General features: G+C 42.4%; 1 protein-coding gene across 1 annotated transcript in view; it reads right to left on the reverse strand.

The window, feature by feature from the left end:
- The window catches only part of cobl (cordon-bleu WH2 repeat protein), a 67,089-nt gene that overhangs the window by 23,205 nt on the left and 17,892 nt on the right, over positions 1-25,992 (reverse strand). Inside the window, exons 4-9 of the mRNA XM_078287364.1 lie at positions 22,644-22,854; positions 19,943-20,171; positions 17,326-17,370; positions 16,288-16,376; positions 15,828-15,899; positions 8,450-8,632 (exon numbers count right to left, since the gene is read on the reverse strand). Of these exons, the coding sequence (XP_078143490.1) occupies positions 8,450-8,632; positions 15,828-15,899; positions 16,288-16,376; positions 17,326-17,370; positions 19,943-20,171; positions 22,644-22,854 (829 nt within the window). The remainder of the gene's footprint in view (positions 1-8,449; positions 8,633-15,827; positions 15,900-16,287; positions 16,377-17,325; positions 17,371-19,942; positions 20,172-22,643; positions 22,855-25,992) is intronic.

Here is a 25,992-nt window from a genome sequence, read left to right on the forward strand (position 1 = left end):
AGCAATGTGATTTAATTTCATGAACAATAGTTCAGCCTGTTAACTGTTAACTGAACTGTTGTTCGAAAACACACGGCTGTAGTGTAGTTTTGTGCTAAATAATGGAGTAAATATAGGTCCACTTTTCCGCTCATTATGTGATTGTTTGGCTTCAGAAGACTTGGATCATGCTGCACGAGCTATATGGAGTAATTTTATGGTCATTTTTTTGCTATTCTTGGAACTCTAAAGATCAGTTGTTTTGGAGAAGGCTGCTACGGAGTTGTACTGTTCCTTACATCCCTAGTATAAATACATAACTTATTTTTATTGGTCAAAACTTTGTAGCCGCACAAGACCAAGATGCAATTGGAGCCTCTCACACCGCCCACAATCGGTCAGACCAGAGCAACCCATCAACCAACTTGCTCGCATTTTGTACAAGCCGCTCTAACCTGGCAACATGCTTCTTTGGTGCTACGAATTATAAATGAGGAGAATACTGTAGGATTTATGAGATTTCTCCTCCTCTATTCAGGCTTGTGTGGGCTACGATTAGTGTTCATATTCAGAGCGTGGACATCTAGCAGCCACGGCGGCTGATCCATGGCTCGTGAGAAAGCAACACGACATATGAGGACACGGGTGTGTTTTAAGTGTAATGCGCCGCTACACAAAACCCATAGGAAGCCATGCAGTGTATGGGGCAGTTTGGTGTGTCCATTAAATTTTCCAGTCTATGGTTTGAGAGACGCAGGGCCCCATGTTGGAGCATGTTGATCAGATGGGGCCACCCATGAAGGCTTCGACCTGATGGCGTGACCATTCATCAGTTGTTTTGAGGGACTCTTGATGGGTGAGGGGCTTTGTACCAGGGCAACATTACAGCGCTAATGTGGAATGTGAAATGGAGTATGTGTGCCTATGTTTGTATAGGAGGGGAGGTTACAGTGTGTTGGTGTGCGTGTGTGTGCATGCATGAGCACATTCGTGTGTGCATATATGTATGTATGCACATATATGTGTGTGTGAGAGATAATAATAGCAGCTGAACTGTCTCACCAGTGTGAGGGCATTGAGGTCAAAAACATCCTAACAGCGGGGTGGAGGACGGTGGTGACAGTTTAGCGTGTGTTTGGACGTGTGTGTGCGTTTGTTATAATGAACATGTGTGGGTGTGTATGTACGATGAAAATAATTTTATGTAAGAATTCTGGAGAATGTGTGTGTGTGTGTGTGTGTGTGTGTGTGTGTGTGTGTGTGTGTGTGTTAGAAGAGGCTAGCTGAGGACAAGAGCAGAAGGAGACAAATGGCCGACCCAGTTCCATTGTCATTTACACTGTCCTACTAACCCACTCTTTGAGGATTTGAATGTTTTCTTTACCTTTTGCCCACATTTACAGTGATGATCATATATACACAGGGCAGAAGGATCACATGTAACAATTGTTAGAATAATGTGAGTAGAGTAACAGAGTGATCTAAGTAATCTCTCTCAAATAAAGAGCATCTGGAATCCATAGCAGCTACTATAAAATATGGAGATATTACATGACAGATACATTTGCAAAAGAAAACAGGTAGATGATTGCTTGATTATTTTATATTTGGAGGGAAAAGGGCATTTTTTGCAATTACATTGAGATTACAGACACATAATTCTGTTTGGAAATAATGGTTGAAAACAGTTATAGAGGATAATGATGATATGCCATTTGCAGTCTGTGAATTGGATTACATTGTTACAGTGCAATGCATATTCTGTTGATTCTGAAGGTAATTGAAGGTAAACAGATTACCTTTATGACATGGGTGTCTATGTTACTGATTACAATTAGATGCAAGTAATCACTAATCTGTAATGGATTACATTTTGAAAGTAATCTTCCCTGAATTTGCTCGCTTCATATGCACAGATGTACAGAGGAGTGCACACGCACACACACGCACGCAGACGTGCGTCCGCTCACACACACACACACACACACACTCACACACAGCCACAAACTGTTTGAGACTGATGCAAACATACAGCCATACATACGCCTCATTTGTTCGTCCCATCCGTCCTGGCTGGTTTCATACACAAGATGTTTTGACAGGTTCAAGTGCAACAGATCCCATCCTGCATGGGCAGCGTGGCAGGAGACGCGTCCCCCTGCTTCTGGCCCCTAACTCGCACTCATACAAATCTTTGAGGTCAGCGCATAAGAATAGTAAGCCTGCAGCGTCCGTCTACACCTCAGTCACTCCAAGAACAATCCTAATCACACATAATATTTAGGTTGTAATTGGACAGCAAAATTCATGTATGGCAAAATGTGAGGTGAATGACTGGTTTTACATGAATAATTTGTTTATATTTGTGATTTTTATGAACACTGATGTAAAACAGATCAGTTAAGAAATGTACAAAATGCTTATTTTCTATGTGCAACTGAAACTTTTCAAGACCGTAGTATGAATATATATAAAATTTTGATGGTCCGCTAAATTCTCGATTACATCTTCAAGGCCTTTTTGAGGAGAGATGTACTGTACATGTACCTACTAAGGCAGAGAAAGCCCAGGCACTTGATGTTTTCAGCTGTCGCACGAATTAAGAAACACAGCAGCACAGAAAGTTCTGGAAGCATGAAGGATGAGGACAAGAGGTGGATTGAGGAAGGGCTGGCTGTTTTGGCAGCGGCGGCCTCCCCCTTTCTTTGCTCCCGACTGATTGAGAACACAATGTTTTGTTCTTTCGGAAACGGAGGAGAGCGATAGAGCAATCTAGCAAATGGGTAAACATGCTTCTCTCCGTCTTTCCAAACCTCGATCGATGCCTCGCGTCGGAAACGGCCGGGGTTACCTTTCCTCTCTCTCTGCCCTTGCTCTTGCTTTTCTTATTTCTTACGCTTCTGCTTTCTTGTTCTCACACTGACAAAGGCCAAGCGCGGCTTAACTAACCGCAAAATACAACAGCAATGAGAACGCGGTAACAATACGGCTGACCTTCTGAGCGGGGGGGGGGGGGGGGGAGCTGTGAACGGTCAGCAAGTGTAGTGAAAAACAAAAGGGAGAGAGGGTGGGCAGCGAGAGCAAAAAAGAGAGAAAGAAACAAAGAAACAAAGAAAAGAAAAGAAAGCAAGCCTGAAGGTAAGCCACAAACAGGAACACTTACAGGAACAGTGCCTGTGTAAGACACGCTGAACACAGATCCAGTAGCAACCTGTGTTTTGCCTGGCAGACTGAACCGGAGCTGTGCATTAGAGCAGATTAAAGCCAGCTACCGTCGTAGACAATTACGGGACTGATGGATGGCTGTGAAAGACAAGCCTCCCTCCGCTGCCAATTCTCTATTTTCGCAAAGTGACAGATCATCGGGAGGAAGCCCAGCCAGCTCGATCAATCACAAACCCACACAGACGCGGCCAGGAATGCGGCGCGTGCAAAAAAAAAAAAATAATAACTCCCAACACTGGAAACGGTGTTCATAACCTTCGTCTGCTACCTCGCCCCGCCGGCCATATTGCTGCACACACACACACACGCACATGCATACACGCATATGCATTCTCCAGCCAGAAAACCTTCAAAACCTCAGTCCCTCACTTGTCTTACCTCAATAGCCAATAGCCATCATTCAGAACTGTCCATGGTCAAACTGTGACACTTTAATGTTAATTTCACTTGAGTCAAATCTAATCTCTAATCTCAAATCTGCTCTTACAAAGGTGTTCCTGCTACCACGCTTCATTTGTGTTCGTTCGACTGAGAGACAGTCATCAAACTTTAATCCCCCATCATGGTTCACTTGTGTCATCTCCGCAAATTAGATATGTTATCAAACATTAATCCCACTTGAATATTGACTTTCCTTTCTCCCCTCTGGCTTGCGTTGCTCTTCCCCCACTCCACCCCCCCCCCTTCCCACTTCCCCCTCTTTTTCTCTCCCTTTCTCCCACCTCCCTCCCTCCGTCCCTCCCTCCCACTCTCCCTCTCTCCCTCCTCTGTCTTTCTCCTCCCTTCTCCTTTCCTTGTTTTTTTCCTCCTACGGCCTCTCTTTGTCTGCAGGGTTCAGCAAATGAAATTTTAGACCTGAAACCCGGCAAGATGAAGCGGTTACGCGGCGCACGGTTTCGCAGCCGTTTTCTTGCTCGGCTGCAAAGTGAAGCCCGTTCATTTGGAAGCGCTGCCAAACGTGTAACGCCGCCAATCACCTCATCTGTGGACTGACCGCATGTCCGGCAGTCCAGTGAGAATTCAAACAAAGCTGTGTAAAATCTGAGCTTTTTCCAGTTTCCAGGTTTTTCCAGTCACTGTGAGTAATTACTAGAGAGAATCAAAATCTGCTAAAGCTAAAAAAAAACAACAACAAACAAATGAAATGTAGGACCTCTGAAAGTGTATTAAAAAATAAAAGGCTATATTAAAGTGTAGGTAAATAATCTATTTCAAGACATTTAAAAACATTTCAAGGACCTGCAGACCTGTCTTCATACTGCTGTTACTCTTGTTACTTCTTCATCTCCTGCTCTTCAACACTCCCTGTCCTCTGCTGAACTTTCTTCCTGTCCCGTCCTTCTTCTGTGAGGTGAGCTTGGTGCTAAGAGCATGCCAACCAGATTTCATGCTGTGCTGCCTTTTTGGAAATATGACCCCAGCGCTTATACATTTTTAATGCCGCACAACCAAAATACACACATCTGATACTCGTTTATGAGGCCTGACGTTACCTTACTTTGACTTTCCGTCTCTCTCTGTGACCCTCTCAGTCACTCTTTCTCTCTCTTTTCTCTCTTTTATTTTTTTGCTTTCTCTTACTCTGTCTCCCCCCCCTCCCCACACACACTCACACACACACACACACACGCAGGCTCACTCAAGGAGCACCTTCTGTTACTGAGCAGTGAAGCAGAAAGCTCCGAATTTTCTCAGAACTCCCAACCTGTATCACGAGAGGCAATGTAGACACGGCTTCCCTTCCAAACCACAATAACAGATTACTTATCGCAGTGGAAAAAAACACACACGCACACACACACACGCAAAAAAAAACCCAACAAGATTGTGTTTCTCTGAACTCAATGTTCCAAAACATAATTCAATTCAGGGCTGTTCTCACAAAGGCAGACGCAGATATTGTTGGTTGTTAGGTGAAAGCAACAAAAACTGTAAACTTCTGACTCCATGACAACTTCTGCTCCCTGAAAATACCTCCGCCACCGACATGACCCATCCATCATACTCTCCAACATTGGCTAAGACAGTATTCCTGGAATAGTGTGTCATGTGTTTGCAGGGCCCTTCCCATGCTCAGTGTGTATTACAACAACCTGCCCCTCAGAAATCAGAAGGGGTCAAAATCTACTCTCATTAGTGGTCACTGACTCTGTGTAGCATATAAACCTGCAGAGAAAAGACTTTATATTCCTACCTGAGAAATAATCTTTTGTATGCTCTTGACCATCTGCATGCTAGGGATGGGTCGATATATCAAAATTCAATATATCGCAATACAAAAACATGACAATACGTATCGTGGGGCAGAAAAATTAATGGCGATATTAGCTCCATTTTATTCTGCTGTAGTAATCACAAATGAGACGGCTTGACCATCACACTTTCACAAGCTCTTCATTGAAATTATATTATTTGCACTTTGTAATGACATGTTTACATTCTAGCAAGCCAATGGCATTGCTAGAAAGATTTGTGGCTCAGAAATAAACATAATTCTGCTCATACTTGTCACTGAACTTTTATTTATTACATCGTATCATGGTTGTACTGAATCATGAACCCCATATGGCGTATCTAATCATATCATGAGATAAGCGTATCATCCCATCCGTACTGCATACTGCTAATTTAGCCTTACAAGGAAGGATCAAGATTGTTTTCAAAGCCTATATCCTATTGATCACTAATCACCCCTTGGAGTATTGAAAAAGCATTTCTGTTTTTATCAATGCGACTGCAAACATGTCAGGAATGATGTCCATCAAAATCACCTCAAAAAGTTCTATCATTTATTTGTTATCATTTGTTTGTATTTTATTAACAGCTCACACAGGTAAAGTGGATGTCTTGCGTGCAACGCTTTAAGAAATCGTTTCATTACCATGGTTTTCACTAACAAACACTAACAGGGTGTGGAACCAATTTCTCCAAAACAAAAACACCAGCATAAAAGTAATGCGAAGGAGGGGCCTGAACCTTGAGGCCTTCATTTACATTACAGTTACATTTCAGGCATTAAGCTGAAATATACTGCATGATATAAAGCAAATGTATGATGCTAAAAAGCTTATAATTCTGCTAAATTGCCATCTGGATTTCCTTAAAATGTGGCAATGAAGTTGACCCATATTGCCGCCGTAGGCTATAGAATCATTCAACGATATATGAGTCTCATAATTTTGTCAATGATGTTAATCTAACTACGCTCTTACTAGGACTTAAACTGGCCACCTACAGTGATCTCAGCCTCTCCAAAGGCTATTTGGAGCATTCAGCTTCATTATAACAATCTCATCAGTCTTATAGCTTTCATCAGGATGTCAATGTCCATTACTGTGGCTTGTAAGTCACTGTTAATTGACCAACTAAGCTTGTGCAGAGCAGAGGGAGGTCCATAATGAGGACAGTCATCATGAAAGGCTGTCCTCACATGAACTTCGATCATGTGTCTAATCTTCTTCTTCTTCTTTCTCACACACAAACCGAGGTCATATAGATACAGACGAACTGAATGAGCAGCACAGTGGGGTAGATTGTGGCACAAAGCAGCATGTTGAAGCACTGGCCAAGTTCCTATAGTGTTTCTTTGGATATGATAACGTATGGTGCAGCAAAACCCAAAACACAACTGCCGCATTTGATGGCCAATTGTGTGTGTTCCATCCCATCCATTGTGGAATGGACCTGTACCAAAATGTACGACGTTGTGCCAGGTTTTTTTTAGTGTAGCTAAATATTGCCTACAATAATTACTATGCCAATTTCCATGTAAATGTGAATGTACAATATGGATTCTGATTGTGATCTGATTTGAAATATTGAATTGCTCAGAGCTCTTTAATGCCAATCCCCCCTGAGAAACTGTCCTGACAAGACCTAGCCGCTTTGACAGCCTTCACTGTCTGCCATGCATCTAAATCCTTTTTATCCACATGCACACACACCAAACGCAGAGCGAGCACACTGCTAACCTTTGAACCTCTCACACTTCTGCTCTGTCCTCAGATGACGCTGTCTAATCATACTGGTGGCTCCTCAGTCACTAATCTCTGTATGGCACATCTGGTCTCTGTCATAGCTCTTAATCTGGCCAGCTAAATTACTATCTCTCACTGTATGCCTATCATTTCCAATACTAAGAATAATGACAACTATTACATCTTAATAGTCGCAAAGCGCTGTAAAATAAACCTCAAGAACAAACCCTAAACATCTATAATTAAAAGTAAGTAAAAAAGTAAGTAAAACTGTATCCCAAAAAGCAAGTCATCTGGTAGCTAGTAGCTGTTAGACTTAAGCCACTATGAGTCGATAACCTGCTTGAACTGTGGTGAGCTGCAGACTTCTTGCTGAAATGCACTGGCCCAGTTAAATCTTGAACACAACCTTGTTCTTTCAAGCTCCATTATGAACTACAGTGACCAGATAATGGAATATGCTGGTTCAGCTCAGCTCTGTTCAGTTCAGTTTAGCTCAATTAAGATAAAGGTAACCTCTGCAGAATTTTGCTTAATATGTCGCTGTCAAATGAATTGTGATGGCAGCCGCTTTCTTGCGGGATATTTTCATTATTTCCAGTCTCTGTTGCGTTTGATGGCTAACTTACTAGAAAACTGACAAGACCAAACTGGACCGAGTGAAACTATGAATCATTTCATTGGGGCTGTCTCCAACATCAACGGCCACTTCCTATTCTCATCACACCTCATTTCTCAGAAAGGTTTTATTGAGAAGTTCCGCTCCTCTACGCTCATTTCACTTGAATTAGAGAGTACAACAGCATCATTCCTCCAGAAAAACAAGCCCTATTATCAGAGGGGAGGATGAAGGAAGTTTGCAAAACAGCATTTCCCAGAATGCCGTCATAACGCCATAATGAGACTGCAGGGAGCTGTTGCTCTGATGCAGATGATACAGGTCACTGTGACCTCGAGCCAAGACACCCAACGGAAAAGAGGCTGAGTCAAAGAGATACTGCAGCTTTCAGATGTCATATTTCAAGTTAACCCTCAACTCAATTCAGACATTTCACATGGTAAGGACCTTCTTTCAAGCTGAAAAAGCTGCTTTGTATCATCCTTAAATACAATTAAGCATTCATTTGTGTGTGAACTTTTGTGTGTGTGCATGTGTGTGTTTATGTGTCCATACAAGCATCCATTACGTCTCTGTACGCCTGGTGCGTGTGGTGTGTATCTCTTTGTGTATGTGTCTAAATCTAAGAGACACAGCTCTGTCCCCTCACCTGGTAGGCCTCAAAGCTATAGTGTCCCAGGCTGGGCGTCGGGGCCCCCGGCGGCACCGGGGCCCTCCTCTTCTTGGATTCAGTCTTGGGTGACATCCTGGAGATGTTCATGACCGATTGGGACTGTCCCAGGGTGCTGGGCCGAGCCTCCACACAGGGAACCATGGACACTGTGGACAGACCCTGGGGGTGGGGTCACAAATAAAGAGGGGTTCAGATGGAAGAATACTCAACTATGCTAAGATAGGAACAAACAAGTACATGCATAAGTGCTTCCGTTTTATGTCTATTACTTTTTTATTCTCAAACATGCATATTAGGGGCGTAATGATTCAACGATTCGGACTGATGCACCGGGCTTACTGTCTAAGAAACAGCTGCATCGATTCAAACAGCTTGGGAGGGAATAAGCTAAATTGATGCAGGCTCAGAAAAGCCCAATATAGCAGCCATATCTTTTTTTTTATTTTAGCACCTAATAATGTCATCTACTCCTTGCGTGTTGTCAGCCCAGTGAAGGTTCACATCACATGTCTCCTCGCCCCTCACTCAAAGAAAACAAACTTTCTCTCAGACTATTGTTTTGTTAAGAAAAGAAGTGTGAGCCCACTCTGGGTTTTATAATAAAAATGGAAAACTTGGCAATATGCAGAACTATACTGAACAAAAATATAAACACAACACTTTTGTTTTTGCTCCCATTTTTCATGAGTTGAAATAAAAAATCTAAGACTTTTTCTATGCACACAAAAGGCTTATTTCTCTCAAATTTTGTTCACAAATTTGTTTAAATCCGTGTTAGTGAGCACTTCTCCTTTGCCAAGATAATCCATCCACCTGACAGGTGTGGCACATCAAGATGCTGATTAAACAGCATGATTATTGCACAGGTGTGCCTTGGGCTGGTCACAATAAAAGGCCACTCTAAAATGTGCAGTTTTTATCACACAACACAATGCCACAGATGTCGCAAGTTTTGACTGCAGGAATGTCCACCAGAGCTCATGTTGCAGCATGATAATGCACGGCCCCATGTTGCAAGGATCTGCACACAATTCCTGGAAGCTGAAAACATCCCAGTTCTTGCATGGCCTGCATACTCACCAGACATGTCACCCATTGAGCATGTTTGGGATGCTCTGGATCGGCGTGTACGACAGCGTGTTCCAATTCCTGCCAATATCCAGCAACTTCCTTTGCAAAGGAGAAGTGCTCACTAACACGGATTTAAACAAATTTGTGAACAAAATTTGAGAGAAATAAGCGTTTTGTGTGCATAGAAAAAGTCTTAGATTTTTTATTTCAACTCATGAAAAATGGCAGCAAAACCAAATGTGTTGCGTTTATATTTTTGTTCAGTATAGCTCTACTAATCTGACGCCCCATGCTGAGAGACTCCATGGATACTCTGTGGGAGAGAGAGTCCCTGCTTCACCTCCTCACCTGCAGCCAGCAGTAGCACTGGCTACAGAAAAGGTATGAAAATGTTCTTCCATGTTCCGCTGGACAACAGCTCTGCACTGAAGCCATTGCATATGCAAACATAACAGCAAGGTAGTATTAGTAAATAATGGCCTTAAAGGGTAACTTCGGTATTTTTCAACCTGGACCCTATTTTCCCAACTTTTTGTGTTTAAGTAACTAATGGGGACAACAATTTTTGAAATTGGTCCAGTATTGAGCGAGATCGCGTCAGCCGGCAGCCGCGAAACAAGCTGCAATGTAATCCGACGGGGCAAATGTGAACCGTCAATGTACGTCCACTAAAAGTGCTTGTTTTTGCCACTGACAGGCTCAGATTGTTATTATAAGTGTCTGACAACATTATGGAAAGGACCCTACAGAGAAATGAAACGTTTTTCTTTACCTTTCGCTTGATCCGGTCTGTTTGTTATTGCGTGTAACCAAGTCAATCTGCTATTATAATCTATAATGATTTATTTGGCCTATTATACTTATTTATTTAGACAATCTGTATGACTTCCACCTACTCGGCCCATTACTGTCCTCTCCGGTGCTGCTGGATAAAGCCGCGTCCTCCTCATCCTCCTTCCCCGCCTTGAGAGGCTCTGACCCCGGCCTCTGTTCGCTCCTCTCCCCGCTGTGACAGTCTCTCCACCGGGACCGGTTCGCCTTGTGTGCCCGGCGGCTCCCCGGTGTGCTCTCCGTTTCGGGACCCCCTCCCTCAGTCGCCTCGAAGAACGGGTCGAAACCTGGCGGTAAGATCCCGTTCCGCCCCACCGGGGAGAGGAGTGGGGAGGGCGGCTTGGGCGCAGAGGGGCTGCCATGGAAAGTCCGAAGAGCTCCGGCAAACGCTTGGGTGTGATAACGCGGACCGGGAGCCGTACAGAAAACAATCGTTATTGGGGTTGAAGATCCACTCCGATGAGGGTGGGAGAGTCGGGTCCCCGTGAAAAACAACTTCCTCCGGGGTGTAGAAGCAGGACGGTGGCGGGGAGGCGACGGGACGGCTCGCCTGGTAAAGGGACCATTTCCCCGGTGGAGGACACTGCTGCCGGGGCTCGGGGTAAGTAGCAGTAGCCTCGGTAGTCTGGTAATCTCCCCGCTGGATGGCTGTTATGGTCCCTGAAAGTTGTGTCATGGTTTTGTCTAGAGAGTTGGACCGACTTGTTGGCCCCGGTCTCGGTTAAAAACGGTGAATTAACAGAGCCAAATTCAGACTTGGACACATAGTAGGTGCAGCTTGGTAAATACATGGTGCATTGTAGTTTACTCTTTCTATAGGCTGGTGTTGTGTTTTTTAAGAGTAGGCTTTATTGTGAAATAAGCTATAAGCCTATAAGACTTGGTTACACACAATAACAAACAGACCGGATCAAGTGAAAGGTAAAGAAAAACGTTTCATTTCTCTGTAGGGTCCTTTCCATAATGTTGTCAGACACTTATAATAACAATCTGAGCCTGTCAGTGGCAACAAGCACTTTTAGTGGACGTACATTGACGGTTCACATTTGCCCCGTCGGATTACATTGCAGCTCGTTTCGCGGCTGCCGGCTAAAGCGATCTCGCTCAATACTAGACCAATTTCAAAAATTGTTGTCCCCTTTAGTCACTTAGACACAAAAAGTTGGGAAAATAGGGTCCAGGTTGAAAAATACCGAAGTTACCCTTTAAGGATTATTTTGAGTTGACTGATTTTCATTTTTAACTATCAACAAATGAGAATAAAATAAATGCAATAGGATGTTATCATGGTCATCAAAATGTGAAGAAAACCATTTTAATGTATATCTTTCTCTCACACACATAACTGGATGGATTTATGCCTAAACATTCCTTCTTGCAACCGGTGGCGAAACAATAGAGAGAAGTAAAAATGGAACGGTTTGCACTATATTGAATTGCATATCGTATTGCCACATCGTATTACATCTAGACAAGGCTGAATCAAATCATATTGAATTGGTAGCTGCTTAAAATGTATCTTAGGTTGAATCGTTGATTCCATATCGAGATGCATATCCAATCAGTCTCATAAGGAAAGATGGACACCCCTAAACACACACACACACACACACCCCTAAACACACACATACACATTCAACAGACGCACACATTTCCAAAAGGTGTAGGCCATTCTACAGTCACAACAATTATTGCAACATGTATCTGAACAAATTCAAAGTGCCACCTCATTTTCAAAGGGTGGCTGCTCCTGACTGAAGCATTGGAAGAAAAAAGGGGTTTTCAATATCTGATCAAAGCGAGCCCAAAGTGCTCCTGAAAATCTGAACCTCCCCACGGCTCGGCTTGGTACAGACCCCTGGCACAACGGGGGAACCAGACCACGCCTCGCCCCCATGATCTAAGAAAAGAAACGTGTTTAAAAGCAGATTAATTGATGCGTTCGGACAATGCCTGGATACGGCATAAAAGCAGAGCGAAAAAGGAACATAAAGTTCAGGTCATTAGAGGTAATTGGACCCAAGGCTAGAACATCTCACAGTGGGGAGGGATGGGAAAAGAACAGTTGCTCTGGAAAAGCCTTGAGGAGAGCAGTCCGGTAGCTTTTGAAGATGGTAAAACGATTGTTATGCGAGCTGTCCAAATTATTTATCTTGTTTTATTGAGGAACCTGGTGTTATTTAACTCCCTGTGCTGTACTTTCCTGAGAGAGACAGAGAGAGGGGAAGGGGGGGAGGATAGAGAAGGAGAGAACAGCACAACACACTTTTAGGACTTTTTGTACTGTAAAATATTACAGCCACCCTGATTATGAAATGCATCTCGCTCCTCGGCTACAGGTATTAGGGCTTATCAAGACATCATCTCCCTTAGGAACCTTGTTATATGAACTGCCTTTCCTTCCCTTGTGTCAGTTGCTGCTGTGTTACATCAGAGAGGCGATGCTAACACGTGGTGAAGGGTGGAGGAGAGAGACGGCATCCAGAGCTGAGTCACAGAAGCACACTGCCTTAAGCTGGGAACTGTGTGTGTGTGTGCGTGTGTGTGTGTGTGTGTGTGTGTGTGTGTGTGTGTGTGCGTGTATTTCTTGGCTGCAAGACAGACCCTTCCAGATGAACTTTTCACACGGCAGTGTGTTCGTGGCCGACACTCTCACGAGAGAATTAGCAAGAGCAAACAGTTGCATATTCTTGCTCTCTCTCTCTCTCTCTCTCTATGGGGAGGAGAGGAAGAAAGGAGGAAATGGTCAAGGAATGGTGCCATTTCTATTTGGAGTCCTAAAGAGGAGCATGTTCTCACTTCACCTAGAACACAATGTTCAAAGTGGGAAATTCACATGAACTCTCTCTGACTCTCTCGCTTGCTCTCTTCCCCTCTCTCCTCTTTTGTACACAATCTAAAATCTGTTTAAACAGTGAGAGAGAGAGGAAAAAAGAAGGTAGTCAGTGTAGCGTCTGGGGAAACCCAAACTCACAGTATGTTGGTAATTACACAGCGGGTAACTTAAGAGGTGACTACAGAACCCATCACCCCCCTGCATAACCAGGAACATTATTGTTATAATAATCTCTGGGGAATGCCTTCCAGCCCTAAACGCAGCGATCGCACTGCCAAGACCGCACAGCCCAAATACAGTCGCACTCCATGACAACAACATCACCACCTACTAAAATGATAGCCATACTCTCCTAACCTCCAGTGCTCTATCCGTGTTCTGGGACACGATGTGATCTGATGTCATCTAAAATTGTCAGCCATGTCGCTGAACATCCTAGGCCATAATCATACTTCACAGAGCGTAGGAAAAGCATGTTTTCCCCTATTTTGTATCCATTTGCTCAGAGAAGGGAGTTATGTAGCATCGGCTTTGCCCTATAATATGATGCTCTTCGAACATGTGAGTGTTTTAAGACCACACACACGCACACACACACACACACACACACACACACACACAAGCAGTAGTTTAGCCCCTAATGAGCAGAGATAAGAGGTTGGGCTTTTAGTGCTAATGTAGCCAAGGTAGGGTAATCTGATGCCTTCGGACTGATAACACTGTGTGCCTCTATGTGTGTGTGTGTGTGTGTATGCTTGTGTATGTGTGTGGTCTGATAACACTCACTGGCTCAGAGACAATCATATCAGAGTGAAAAAGCTCAGCTGCATAAAAGCCCATTGGCAAAGCAGATATGACTGAGAAACCGTAAGACAAATAAATATAACTCCTACGTTGTGAATTAAATTTCAAGGTATTCTAGGATTCGACAGCAGAGGAAATGCCAAACACTGTGTCTGTATCGCTTTGAATGTCCACTCTATACTATGGTGTCTCCATAGTATGATTTTCTACTCATTTTCTTGTCTTTCTTCATTGTTATTTGTTTCAAAAAGAAGACAAAAATGATGATGAAGACAACAAAGACGACAACGAAGAAAAAGCAGAACAAGAAGAGGGAGAAGAGGATGATAATGGTGATGATGATGATTGGATGTTAGGTAGGCCAACTGCCCAGTGCTGAAGGCAGCGCAGGCAACAAAGAGGGAGAAGGGTGGATGAGTGGAACCAGAAGTCTGGAGCTGGGAGGGACGCTAATGAGCCAGAATGAGCCAGGCACTGTTCCTCCAGCTAATACAATCAAACGCCGTATCGATCCGAGGTGAGCCACACATGGCTGCTGCTGCTGCTGGAGAGGGGATCGGGGGTTCGAAATCGAATAAACGTGATTGAGTTACGGACATAACAGGTAGAGAGATCGGCTTAATGCAGCTTCTAATAGCGCCTGGTTTAACATGGACGTACGCTGCAAATGCGTACTAGAGTGGTGCTGGAGAGTGTTTTGTTTGGAGTAAATATTTCTGAATTCAGTTGTTAAAGGTTTCTGTCATCAAAAATCCATCATTCAGCTGATGTGGACAATATAGAAAATAAACATAACGCTAAGTTAATTGGAATACTGTAATATATATAGCAAGACAGGTGATCTTTAGATACTAGATTTCCAAAAATGTGCCTTCACCTTTGGAAACTGACATATACCTTGCATGACAATATGAAAGGATTCATCAATATATGGCATCCGGTCATAGAGGCAGTAGATCCCTCTGGGTTGGACTTTCTTCTGCCTAATTAAAGGTCTTGGAGTTATTTGTTACCAACTGTCTTGTTTCAGCTGTATGCCTGTTGAAGCCTAATGTGTGTCCTTTCCTTTTTTTTTTCCTGTGTGTGTTGGACTCATTTTTGTCAATTATTTATTTAAGTACGTTGTGAATTGGTGTGATTATTCCTGCTGTTGTTACCGTCATTGTATTTGTTGTGAAGAATGAAAAAAGATTGGTTCTGTATATGCATTTGGATAATGTGAAATAACTTATGTGAACGCAAGAGGAACCTCAAACAAAAAGATTATTTAAAAAAAAGAAAACATCATTCAAGCTCAGTTCAGATTTTTTCCCCTTATTTTCCAGGGTCTGGAGTTTATAGTAAATCTCTTCAGGGCTGGTCGTAGCCAATAACATAGGCTTTACTCCAGGAGCACACATTGTACAGTGTCATTCATTCATGACTGAAAAATAGTTAGACAGTTAGACAGTCTCTGATCAGTAGCTACTCCTACTGAGACTTGTGATGAATATGCAGCCCTGAAAGCCTGCTGTCTAACCTCCTGGAGACAGTTGCTGCCCTCTAGCGGAAGACATGGAGAATGACCACAAATCAACAAATCATGTGTACACAACAGATGGGCCATGTTCTGTGGATATAGCTTTAAAGTGAAGGCCTTTATCCCATCCATCAAGCTGAATGCCATATCCGACTATCACTCAGACATATAGGATCTGAATGCTTCAGAGAGGAGAGTTAAGGTTAAGAGGCAAAACAAAAAACGCCAAATCCCACTTGGATATCAGTTAGTTACCAGATACTGTAGGTGTCAGAGGTGTTAGCAGTACTTACGTTGGAGTGTGTGTCTGTATTTTGCACTACTTTATCATCAGCATCATCCATGTCCACAGATGTTGCCTCAGTCTGCAAACGGAAGGCACAGCTAACATGCAGCATTCAACTGTTCAGCCATGCAGTTAGCAGGCGTCAGCTATCACTTTGTATTAATACAACATAACATAACATGAATGGCACGCATCACTCAAGGTTAGTCTGTTAATTATTGTAACCAATAAAATGTTTCCATGGCATTTATGCACTGCAAATCAATAAGATAAACTTTGGACTATTGAATTATCATGATCTACTGTATCTTAATTCAATAATCCTGACATATCAACATATCATAGGCCAGTATTAAACTCCAATATTAAAACATGATTACAATATTAAAACTGAAATGATTAGTGTCTTCCCTTAACAGTCAAATGAATATGCCTTTTATGTAAATGCCATATAAGAGGCGTCTTACCTTAGATTTCCTCCTGCTGAACTTGAAGATTCCCAGCAGGCCTTTCTTCTCGGCTCCGCCCAAACTGGTAGTACTGGAGCAGATGGAGTCTAGAAAAAACAAAAAGACAACATCACTTATCACTGCTACAGTAGGGCAGAATAGAGAGGAGAGGAGAGGAGAGGAGAGGAGAGGAGAGGAGAGGGGAGGGGAGGGGTATGGGACAAAATAGTGTTGGACCAGATGGAGTCAACGCCTCACAGATTATAGAAAAGAAATGAATAGAACAGAGACAATTGAAAATTATAGAAAGCAAAGAGACCAGGGTAAGGCAGAGATTAATTATGAGGAATTCAGTAGAATGAATTGAGAAATGATTCCAACATGCATGAATTTGTTAGGTTAATGACAAAACTACTGTACTCTATAATATACATGGCATATGAGCCAATAGCCTTTTTAGCCCATACACAGAACAAAAACATTGAGTGTGTTTCCGAAAAGTCAAAATAGTTTTCATCTTTTCATCATTTTGAAACTGTCTTAGTGACTAATTAACAGTCACAAAAGCCACTCACAGAGAACTGAATGGGATGATCTTATGAGGTTTCCTCAGTAGAGGGCACTATAGCTTTATTTTTCCCAAGGCCCACCTCTATCTCACCTTCACACTCTACAAAGCATTGACTAAGAATTTCTCTTGATAACACTGTTGGCTTGAGGACAGGGAGATACGGCTGTGGAGGCAAACTAACCTCGGCATTCAAAAACCACACACAGCTATAGAAATGGGTTATTTGGATAGTATGCTGAGGAAAAAGATTAAGGGAAGCTAAATTAAAAGCAAATCATAACTCAAAGGGATGGGCATTGATGAAATGAACACAAGTAAAATCAAATGTTTTCTTTAGGATGGATAGCTGACAAGCAAACAAGCATTTCCGCTACAGTAAACAAGCAGGGTTAATGAGCAAGCAGCAGCAATTTGGGGTTAAACAGCTACATGGATTGGTGGAGACCAGCGACGCTACGGCAGACAACAGTTATTATGAATAATACCTGAGTAGTTAAGAGCAGGGGCAGAAGCCATTTTAGGCTGGAGAACTGGAAAACATCACAGGGTTTAAAGAACACATGAAGTCACTTGCAGATTATTGATCAGCATTGAAAAGGACTGTTTAAATTGGTGGAGAACACAGGTGGTTTTAGGCCCGTTTAGGTCTATTAAAGTTTTCTTTCTATCATAGTTTATCTCAGAGACAATGTCCACCACAAAAAGCCTTCTAGTGTTTAACCAAAGGAAGAAATAGTTCATTTATCTTAACCAATTATGACTCAAACTGAAATACAAGTACATTATCATAAACGGGGCCAGGTTATATGTCATTCATAAAAACTGCGGAAGGTTGTATAAAGTATTTGACAACACACTAGCATTACACAATACAGTAGCATTTAACCATAAAAGTAACATCATGTTCTAAAAGCTAAGCAATTACATCCTTTATGAGCATAAAGCATGACCTTTTCCTCGAAGATCATACTCATTGACAATGACATTATCTCTAAATATGAGCGGGCGTGGGCTTACTGCCATGGTAATGTCCCATAACATCTGATCTTAAACCGTTGCACAACATCCTACGAGCTAAAGGCTTAAACAGCCTCCATAATAAAGAGAACACACCCGGAGAGAGCATGTATTTACCAAGGCTAATTTAGCCAAATACTGTATGTAAACACAAGCTCATGGTTTTGTTTATGCTATGCAGTATCAGCATCCTGATTAAACTAATGTTAATGGACCTCGCTGCATTGCATTTTATGTCCACAAGTACTGTAATTTGAATGTTGGTTAGATTGCAGAGACTGTAATTGAATGTAATGTTGGTTTAGTGGCCCATTGCACCGAAAAGATGATCCATGATCCATGCTTTGCTCTGCACCCATTTTATGCACAATCCTTTCTCCTCTCTTTCCTGACTATACAGTGCTACTATCTGAAAGTGATAAAATGCTGAAGGTGAGTGGACTCTGTAGTTTAAAGGCAAACTGCAATGTCATACTTTATTGATCATCATGGGGAGTTTCTCTTTTCTCTTGCCCCCTGCATAAGGGGGTCAGAGGTCAGGGTTCAGCTATACGACAAGACCGCTAGTGCCTGATTTGTTCATATTTAAAGGCCCAACGCATAATTGTATAAACACATATATTTTGGCATCGATTCACAAAACTTCCTATCTGCATTTCCCCAAAATGTTGCCAGTATATCATGGCTTTAACTAGCTTACTCATAGAAAAAACAAATACTTCACTGCGCTCAAGGCAAAATAGGTGCGCTTCATCCAACTACTCAATATGCAATAAGAAAAAAAGGGGCTTGCACTCCAAAAGATGACCGGATATGCAACTGCATTCAAAAACTTGAATGCACAGAGGGCAGAGAGGTACAGACGTCTCAGCTACTTGCTTTCATCAGTGAAAACAATCAGAGACCATGCTTGACCGATTTCGAGGCAGTCAGCAAGGCTGAAGTCATCCCTAGAGAACGTCTATTGCAAAAATCACACAGACTAAATAAACCAAGGTCTGTTAATTATATACTTATGTACAGTCCTTTTACACTGGTGATTAAATCAGTAGTAAGTAAACACCGGCATATTCTTAAATCTGACGTAACTTTAAATAAAGCGTCTGAGCATCCGCCAATGTTCACACACAAACGCCCAGACAATATAAAGATAGGCTGGTGAGAGCTGGTGTGCTTGCAAGCCTGCATTTATACAAGGTGCAGGATTTGTGTGTCTTGTGACCATGTCATACGTTTGTTCTCATACAGGGAAAAGATATGGCATAAGATCATGTATCACGTGCAGTTCCACCCATGTAGTCTATTTGCTTATATGCCCATGCAATAAGTTCTATGTTGGTAAGACCTCAAGGAAATTAAAGGTAAATCTGGGTGAACATAGGAGCAATATCCAAAGAAATTATTGAAATTCACTGGTGACAAGACATTTTTTGGAGAAAAATCATGAAAAAAAAAGGATCTGAAATGTATTGACATAGATACAGTCGCCTGTAATCAAAAGGGTGGTGACATACTGTAGAAAAGTCACTTTTGAAGTGTGACACTAGATGGATTTACAAGCTCAACATCGTATTTCCAAATGGGTTGAATGAACAGCTCATTCTCACCCCGCACCAGCTGGTTGATCAATCACATGATATTGTAGGTGATCTATATAGTTGATTGTATGAAGTACCTGTCAGTACACTGATGAAAGCCAAAAGCTGAAACATCTGTGCCTTTCTGCCCTCTATGAAAAGTTTTTGAACGCAGTTGCGTCTCAGGTCATGTTATGAGTGTGAACCCCTGTTTTTTCTTAACTAGCCTACTAACAATAGCCACCACCTTTTAATAGCAGAAACTAGGGTTGGGTCAATTTATTTTCAATTCTATCAATTCAAAAAGTGGATTTTATTCAAAATAATAGCAAATTGGAAATCTTTGCCATTAAAATCCATTCTATAAGGAAATTATTAAAAAAAGATTCTCTATTATGGGAACTGCAGTTCCAATATACATTATGAATTGAGTGAATTGAAAGTGAATGGACCCCAAACCCTGGCAGAAAACACAGAGTTATATACTAGTAGCCTGTAGCATTTTTACCCAGACTCTGGTCGTGCACGTAGAGCTCCTTGATGCCCAGCTGTGTGAGAGATTTGTCCAGCGGTAACTCGTGGCGGCTGACGCTGTCCTTCAGGAGCAGAATGTGCGCCGGGTCGAACTCGCACTTGTCGCAGATGACCGGCACCAGAGTCTGAAGCGGCACCAGCGGGTTGACCCGCACCACTGCCTTCTGGCTGCGGTGGTAGTTCACCACCAAACGCACTGTTTTCTGATACAAAGAAGGGAGAGGGGAGGAGAAAAGGAGAGGTTGGCGTCAAATGACTGGATTAAAGAAAAAGACATTTAGGTTTACAGTGTAGGAAGCTGTATGTAGTGGGACTCCTCCAATGGCTACATCTGTATGTCAAAGGCATGTGGGAGAAAGGAATGAAAGAGGTACAGAGGTAGAAAAAAGATGGAGACTGGGCAGAAAGAATATCCAGAGAGCAATGTACAAACTATAACTAATTAACATATAAAAAGGTTATGCTTTCTTTGTATCTTGTTCTGAGACGAAAATAAAATTTTAATTGAAAATATAGGGAGAGGAGAGGAAGGAAGAGGGAGACACACCCAAACATGCAAAGACAACTAAATAATCAGTAACTTAAGGTTAGACTTTACCTTCTGACAGAAGAAAGGACATTGTTTAATAGACTAGAGATGGAGCTAAGGACACTAAACTCAGCTATCTGAGGCTGTCTGGTCTGGCCGTGTGTGTGTGTGTGTGTGTGTGTGTGTGTGTGTCTGTGCCTGTGCTATTATGTTCATGCACGTGTGTGTGTGTTTCAGCAGTCGGCCCCACAGCACTACATGGTGTTCTGTTATGGAGAACAGAAAGACCTGCCGCTCCGTACAGGAGCCCCTTTATCACTGAGCGGCCCAAACACACAGCGTGTTCAGCTTCAAGATCACCTCTGTGAAAACAAGCGCACCACTCAGGAGTCAAGAGCCTGAAGAAATCACACAATGGCTCTTTCAGTGGGTGGCTCTTCAAGGACATTTGTATTTGAAGTAACACCAGTCAACACAATCAACAACAGACTTATACTGTCTTTAGACCAGAAACTATTACATATACAAACTGTGCAGGTGAGATACAGAAACCCCCAAATAAAAACTGCAACTGTTTTGTTTGCAAATGTGATCAAAATTGAAATTGTGTAACCTGGAAATCAAATTTTGGTGCATTTTGGTGCCTACAAATAACTGTCTTGGTGCAGCTTTTTTGGGGTAACTTCTATAGAGTGAGCATGGCAACCCCTCTCCAGTTATCTGTTCTAGCCAATCAAATGTCAGCTTGACTTTGTTTACCTCAAAGCTCTTTGTTTATTGGCTAAAATCAAATCCCCTCCTTGAGGCTTCCTCTCACAAGAAATTATTTTACAATATTGCCCATTTTCAATGAAAAAACTCTAAATTTACTTTTTTACTTGGTAGCACTGGTGCTCCCAACTTCAAGTTTTTGATGTTGGGAGCACCAGCGCTACCAAGTAAAAAAGTAAATTTAGAGTCCTGTCACACCCCAAAAGCTATATCACACCAAAGTAATTTCATTTTAAGTGCAGAGAGTGGTGGGGCGATGAGAAGAGAGATGGGACAGGGGAGAGGGGTGACTGATAGCAGCGCCTGAACCGGTGTCAGTCTCTGGCCTGAGGCCACCGGGGGTCAAAGGGAGAGGGAGCAGCCAGTGAGCCCTGAGAAGAGCAGAGAAATAATGCATGGTAACTAAAGGTAAGGCACTCATCAAATATTCACACTGTAGGAGGAGAGAGGAGGAGAGCCGAGAGGGCGAGAGAAAGAGGCAGAAAGGGAGAGAGGGAAAGAAAGAGACTCATGCTCGGCAGAAATAATAAAGAGGTGCAGATAAGCTTGTGAGATGTAAAAAGAGAAGGCAACAAGGGAGAGAGAAATAGTGAGAGTGAGAGAGAGAGAGAGAGAGAGAGACACATAGAGAGAGATATAGGAGACAGAAAGGAGAAGGCACTCTCAAACTGAGAAACTAGAGTGTCAGTACTGACTCCCATGTCATGCTCGGCCAGGTTAAGTCCCAGCCGGCTTCCTACCTTAGCATGCGCCCTTAGCGGTTTCACTGGCCTTGCTTTCTGCCAGCGGTCAGTGGTAAAAGGCAGAGAGGGGAGGGATATTACATAGGGCTACAGGGTGTTATGGTAATGATGTATGCATACGTGCAGATTGCAGAATTGCAGAATACTAAGGCAAAAACAAACCAGAATATCTCCAGTATTCTGGACTAAAATAATCAGATTAAACTACATTACTTCATGCGGAGCACAACAAAACCTGTCATGTTTGCCATTATTGAGCTAATTTACAAATATATCTTCATACAGTGTGATTTGCCAAATTCAGCAGTAAACAGTAAGACATTAGGCATGATGTAAATGCTAGCAAATAGATATCGACATGCAGCTACACACCGATATAACACAAAGTCAGAGTTATTTCTTTACTCCTGCAGCATTTCCATTAATCACTTTGCACTAACCTGCTATTGTGTCAAATCCTCACACATACATGTCACTGCAATCAAAACGCACAGGAATCCAAACCGAGCATAAAAAAATATATTTCTGTATGTTTGAAACATAAAAAAAATGCTTCAACATGTCTAAATTCAAAAATGCAAAGCACGCATGACAAAGCAAACAAGTCCGGATCGCAGCGTCAGGCACCTCACCTCTGGCACTTTGGGTGCCGGTCTGCGCACCACTTTCTCCTCCCAGACTTTCTCTTTGATGAGGACGCAGGCCACGTTCAGGGAGCCCAGCAGCGCGTTGGGCTTGAAGCCCAGAGGGTGGCCCTCGGGCGACAGCAGCTCCAGGGTGTGCAGGGCCGGATTCAGGTGGTAGCGGCTGCACAGCTCGACCAGTAGGTCCATCAGCGCCTTACTGAGAGAGGGAGAGAGAGAGAGAGAGAGAAGGGGGGGAGAGAGAAAGTGAAAGAGGGGGAGAAGAGGGGGGGGAGGGAGGGGAGGGAGGGAGAGAGAAAGAAAGAGCCGCAGGAAGAGAGGGAGACAGAGAGAGAGGGAGAAAGAGAGAGAAGCAGGATGGAGGATAAGGTTACACACTCCGACCTGGCTTTAGCTCCAATAGATAGAGTAGTAATTACTTGATACAACGAAACAGAGACACACTCTCACCTGTTATAAGAACAGACCGCTAATTGGTACAGACAAAGGCTAACTTAAGATTTAAAACACTCTGAGATAGTTTCACAGGCATAGATTGAAGGGCTTGAAGGGCAATAGCGCAGTTTTTGACATATAGGTTAAAGGTCACTCTTTGGCTTGAATCCTATTGTACAGATAATTGTTGGCCATTTTGCGCTGCTGTAATCACAGAAAATATATGAAAATGTCATCCTGAAAAGTCACAAAAATCACTCCATATGACAGAAAAGAGAGAAAAGAAAAAGTGACACATCAGAAGTGGTAATGACTTTTACATCCTAGTACAGCGAGTATAGAACCAGACTGAAACTCACCTAAATAAAATATACTTATAAAAGCAGTATTTAGCTCTTCTAATAAGAGATGGTTGTGGGAGCATAGCCATAGGCCCCAAAATGGCAGAAAAAAGGCAGAAAAGCAATTGTCGATTATGTTTCATGTTAACATTTGCATGGTTTATATACAATGCAGGGAGAAATTCTGTCAGCGCAAAGCTTGAGTGGGTGTAGACTGAAGAGGTAAAGGGCAAAGGGTAAATATACTGGCATAAAGGAGCAATGAGAGACCAACTACCTATTACCTGTTCATATGACAAACTACTTAGGTCCATATAGTCAGAAGTTCTGAGGTCTTCTTTGTGTGTGTGTGTGTGTGTGTGTGTGTGTGTGTGTGTGTGTGTGTGTGTGTGTGTGTGTGTGTGACACTGATGTGAAGCAAACGGAGGGGTAGGCCTATAGTTCTAGCTGTCAATCCTCAGATAAAGAAACCAAGAGACAGTCAGACAGTCTCCAATGCTTTCTGGGAACAGCCAGATCATATGACAGAACTGAGAGAGATACTGCTACAAAGGACACCATTGACAATCACTAACACACTATAACTAAAACAAAATCCACACAGGCCATATGAGTCAGCCTAAGCAGAGCAGTCCTGGGGAAAAAATGTCTTCAAAAATCTTCTGTGACACAAGGACCAATCTAATCCAAAGATAATGCATTTATAACTGTCAGAAATTCTATTAAAACAGAATTGAAACAGAATTTTACTTCTTAGAGATACAAATTAAGAACAATGATGATAAATGAAAGGAGTACTTGATCTGTCTTATTGTGGTTGTGATGTGATGCAGATATTTGAGAGTGCTCCAATGACTATAGTAGTTCAAAAATGCCTAAAGAACTGTGTTTTGTGCAGAGATTGGCATCATATGTGTGTTTTATCATGGTATTTATCAAATCTCCTTGGCCAGAAACAGGAAATGTTGATATAACAGTGGCAGTATCCTATCAGAACTCCTCAGATTCACAACACATCTGCTCAACAGCGCTCCCTATAGGGAAACATCCATGCCTATGACTGGAGTCATTTAATTTGCTTGAGGTAGTTTACTGCTTGTTGCATTATGCTTTAATGCGCCTCAACAAACACCAAAGGGCATGTTTGATCATTCAATCAGCATAATGATCTGCGTCACAGTCTACAATCAACAGTCCCGCTGTGTTATGTGTCACTTAAGCTTAATTATGGATTGTATGTGTCATAAAGAACAGTAATACACAAAAGAGAATTGCCTGTAGACTCTGGAACAGCCAACTATATACTACAATATTACTGTAATTGCTTTTAATAAAGGCTACCAGCTTATTGATTTGTATGTATGTCCTGCTCTTTATCTTGCACTTTTACAGAAAGCAATTGTAATTGTTGCTGCTGTTGTTGCTGCTACTGTCGTTGTTGCTATTGTCCTTGTTATTATTATTAGCCCTATTATTAACTCTATTGACCCTATTTAACCACCTAAGCTCATATATTAACTAATGGTTAAGTGTTTTGTGGGAGGCCAGTCCACATCGGTATCAGCTGTTTATGATACGTTTTGGCCTTAATGACACCTACACCTGTCTTATCTGTGTGTGACTCAGCTGAAAGGCCTATAAAGCCTGGGGTAGGGAGGCCTCATGTTGTCATTGAGCAGTATCACCAGTTGTGCCATAAACGCATCACATCTGCAGTAAATCCTTGAATGAAGAAATCAGAGGCCAGACTTGTGACCACAATGTGCTTTTCTTATTTCAAATAAATAAAAGATAGTACCAAAAAGCAGTGTGCTGGCTGTAATTACTTGGGAGGCATAAACAGAACCTTTTTAAATAGGTTTTAAAGTCACACTGAAATGAAAAATTACAAAAAAATGCCTCTGTTATGTCTGGCCCCAACATCCTGTTTCAACAGGAAATACATCACATTAAAGCAGCAAAATGCTATCAGAATCCATTTCATTGTGTGAGAGATATAAGCTGTTTTGAAAATAAAAAAGTTACCAAAACCTTCACAAAAAGTTTGCTATGTTTGACCAAAGAAAGGCAGCAAAAAGAACATTTGACAAACCAGCTTACTTTACTGTGCCTGAGTCCCTCTTTCTATGAGAACTAGCACAGAGACACTGCTAACCTCCATTGTGCCTGTGGTCATTAACAGAGCCCCTTGTTGTTCTGTACCAGGGAGGCGTCCCTGATTTTCTGCCCCAGAGGAGAGAACCTCATTAGGGGCAGAGAGCGCCGACGGGTCAGCCTTCATATGTCCATACACTCTCTGGGACAAAGCTGGTGCTGAGACAGACGGGGAATGGGACCCCTTGACAAGGCCCCACTGGCACAGACACCCAAACAGACCCAATAAGCAACAAACACTTCTCATATTGTTTGTGTGGTGACTGGCAATGAAGGTTACTTCACAGATGGGTTTGAATCGAGATCCTGAGAATTATTTATAGTATGTACTGTATATACTAGGGATGGGAAGATGTGCTTATCTCACGATATGATTCGATATGCGATATGGGGAATTCAATACAACC

Source organism: Centroberyx gerrardi, chromosome 12, assembly GCF_048128805.1.
Source record: "Centroberyx gerrardi isolate f3 chromosome 12, fCenGer3.hap1.cur.20231027, whole genome shotgun sequence".
NCBI classification, from domain to species: Eukaryota; Metazoa; Chordata; class Actinopteri; order Beryciformes; family Berycidae; genus Centroberyx; species Centroberyx gerrardi.